Source organism: Capsicum annuum, chromosome 6 (assembly GCF_002878395.1).
Source record: "Capsicum annuum cultivar UCD-10X-F1 chromosome 6, UCD10Xv1.1, whole genome shotgun sequence".
Classification (NCBI taxonomy): domain Eukaryota; kingdom Viridiplantae; phylum Streptophyta; class Magnoliopsida; order Solanales; family Solanaceae; genus Capsicum; species Capsicum annuum.
In genome coordinates, this window is record NC_061116.1 from 175,850,735 (window position 1) to 175,853,908 (window position 3,174).

General features: G+C 33.8%; 1 protein-coding gene across 1 annotated transcript; it reads left to right on the plus strand.

Annotated features, from left to right (window-relative positions):
• The first annotated feature begins 586 nt into the window (after positions 1-586).
• LOC124899746 lies at positions 587-2,064 on the plus strand. Its single transcript, XM_047414981.1, has 4 exons — positions 587-773; positions 855-990; positions 1,094-1,617; positions 1,707-2,064. The coding sequence occupies exons 3-4, from the start codon at positions 1,409-1,411 to the stop codon at positions 1,933-1,935; spliced, it is 438 nt and encodes a 145-aa protein (XP_047270937.1). The 5' UTR covers positions 587-773; positions 855-990; positions 1,094-1,408; the 3' UTR covers positions 1,936-2,064.
• The last annotated feature ends 1,110 nt before the right edge of the window (positions 2,065-3,174 follow it).

Below are 3,174 nucleotides of genomic sequence, written 5' to 3' on the forward strand. Positions count from 1 at the left end.
AGCGGATTTTATATTCATACACTCCACTAGAGATCAAGGTGGCTAAGAAAAGAAGGAAAGAAATTTTCAAGGCATCATCAAGCATAGAAAAAAGAAAAATTACAACTCATCTGACTTTGTCTTGCACCTTTGATCAATGTACAAGGGCCATAGGAGAGCAGCATGAGCTGAAGAAGGTGAATGTATATCATCTGGTCCAACAAATAAACAGACACATATCTGTTTCAACAGATGATACATCTGCTAAAAATTATCAAACAAATATATACATCTGTTGCAACTGTCGTCTAACTTATTGCATCAGATGCGTTATCTATTGCAATATATGTCCATCTATTTCAGCAAATCAAACAGCTCTTCGTACTATTTTAATTTATACCAATAAATGAGTCATATGTTGCAACAGATGGGTCATCTGTTCAAAATTATCGTATAACTCTGTTTTACCTATTTGAATTTATCCCAATACATAATCCATCTGATGCAACAAATAAATAATCTGTTGTATATCTGTAATTAGCATTGATAATTTTGGCTTTCCAGGTGGATGTCACAGTAGAAGCTACTGCTGAACAACATAATATCACAGTTGATAATCCATCAACTGCTTCTATGATAGAAGAAAAAGTGGAGCCTGTCAGTTTGGGAGAACGAAAGAATTACCCATTTGAAGGGTTCAACATCTCGAACAAGGCTCCAAAAAAACTGACAAAGTTGATCAACAACTATTCGGAATGAATTTTCTATGGGCTGTTAAAGCATTATGTCTGCAGGTACATAAATCATTTTTAAAGATATTAATTTATACAATTCTTGTTGTAAAAATATGACATTAACACATATAAATCATGTAGAAAATAAAATGACGAACACTACAAAGTGAATGAATCGAGTCTTGGTTTTGATATGTTCGACATTGTTGTTGCACAATTGGGAATGAAGGATTGGTTCTAGTTGATGTCACAACCCCAAACTTGCTGGAATGATGAGGTTTAAATGCCATACATATTACTATTAATTAATAATTTATTTAATTGCATCTATTTATTAATTTTACTGTCACGTAATCTAAAATATTTGATAATATGTGCAGCACACCAATGTCCTTTTTTACTACCTCCGAAAGAAGGCCAAGTTGTGAACACAAGAACAATATAGATACACGACAAACAATTATTTGTACAAAGTTTACATCAATAATGCGTACGATAGGTTTTGTCAACAACAACCGAACTTTTCCAAAAATGAGGAATGCTTAATCAACATCATCAAAGGTTTTAGCATTTCAGCTGACTTACCTTGGCATTTGGTCGACGAAGTGTACATCCTAATCAATTATGGTGATGAATTCCATTAGGTGTTGGCTGTTGTCGTTCTAAAAGAGAGGCGCATCCGAGTTTATGACTCGATGTCGCGGAGAAGACGTTCCATGCCGTTGTCTGAGTTTGAGATACAAAAGCTGGCCAAAATGTTGCCTACTTACCTTGATATAAGTGGCTTTTTGGACCAAAAGGTTCGTACTGATTGGTCGATGATTGAAGCATATCGGGATAAAATAGGTAATCTATTTGATGTTGAATATGTTGAAGAAATCGCTCAACAAACCATTGGTAGTCTGTAAGTATCATGATTTAGTTTCATATCATAAATTTCACAATTCTTACATTAATTGCAAGATATGGATTATCTATTTTTTTAAAATGCAGGGATTGTTGTCTTTTTGTTGCCGCTTACGCCGAGTATTTGAGTGATGAATTACAAGTACCAAATGATAGACTTTATGCCAGATTACTCTGCAAAATATATGCTGCTCTTTTATGGAAACACAGAGAAGTGAAAGTGCAGAAACCGTACGCAAGTGGCATTAAAGATACACGACGACGTAAGCCGAATTTCATAGCACCGGATGACGGACAACTTGTCCATATTGAGTAGATATTTATAATTTGAGTCTGTCAAAGTAATAACCTTTTCTTGGGAATTGTTGTCACCAAAGGTTAAATTGTTGATTTATTTGTAGAGTAGATAATTTATACCCATAATAATTTTTTTACATTTTATTTATTTGTTGAGTTATTTCATTAATTTTTAAAGGCTTCGATTTATTTTATGTTGTCTATGAATATAATTTAATCATTAGTTTTGAACTTATTAACTAAAATGAAATACTAGATTCAAATATCGCAGTAGATAATACATATGTTGTAACAAACGACATATCTGTTAGAAATTATCAAACAGACATATATTGCAACATCTAGTTTATCTATTGAAAATTATCAAACAGGTCTTCTTACTGTTTTGATTTGTTCCAACAGATTGCCTATCAGTTGCAATAAATAGACTATATGTTGCAACAGATTATATATCTGTTGCGACAGATAGACTGAGAAATGTCTGCATAATGCAATAGATGACCAATCCATTACAGTAGATAATCAATCTGTCACAACAGATATACTATCTGTTAGAACAGATAGATAATCTGTTGCATTATAAAAAATTCAACTTTCGTCAAACATAAAAAATTGCCATTACATGTAGTGGCTTGAAATAAAAAATTGTTATGGTGTTTTTCTTTGTACATATTCTTTATACATAGGCTCCAAGCATCTAGTTAGTACTCCATAAGCCCAGACCTCTTTCATCTTTTCCACAACAGTGTCACACAGATCGGTTATTTTTGTGCCAGTCAGCAAACATTCGATGTATGCAAGTGCGTACGGCCCACACGCAACACCAATTTTATTTTTTTAAAGGTCCATGTCCTTGTTTAGACATTTAAAATCCCATGCTTTGTTCTTGAACACTTCCACTGACCAATGATCCATCAGTTTACTCTGCCTCAAAAAGCTGGGGAGCAACTCTAACAGTGGCTGTATGTGGGTAAAAAATCATAGTCGTCGTAGACAAGTACCTTGCAGTCATAAACCTTAATATTTCCCTCCTTGAGAAGTATCTCAACAATGAGAAAATGTATGAATTTCACGTTCATAACTGCAAGAATTCTCTTTGCCTTGGTCCATCTCTTGCCGTGTAGATATGGCCTTTTCTCTCTAACATAGTTAATCATATCTTCATCCCATTCGTATGTAGAAACTAACTAATCAAATCTCAGGTGACCGGGAGTTTTAGCTATCCTAGTAAGCTCATTGTACCTATTCTTGAAATTTT

Excerpts from the sequence above, each read along its gene's own strand:
- LOC124899746 (XM_047414981.1), top strand. The coding sequence starts at position 1,409 with ATGTCGCGGAGAAGACGTTCCATGCCGTTGTCTGAGTTTGAGATACAA. Across the intron at positions 1,618-1,706 it reads CAACAAACCATTGGTAGTCT|GGATTGTTGTCTTTTTGTTG; the intron begins GTAAGTATCATG and ends TTTAAAATGCAG.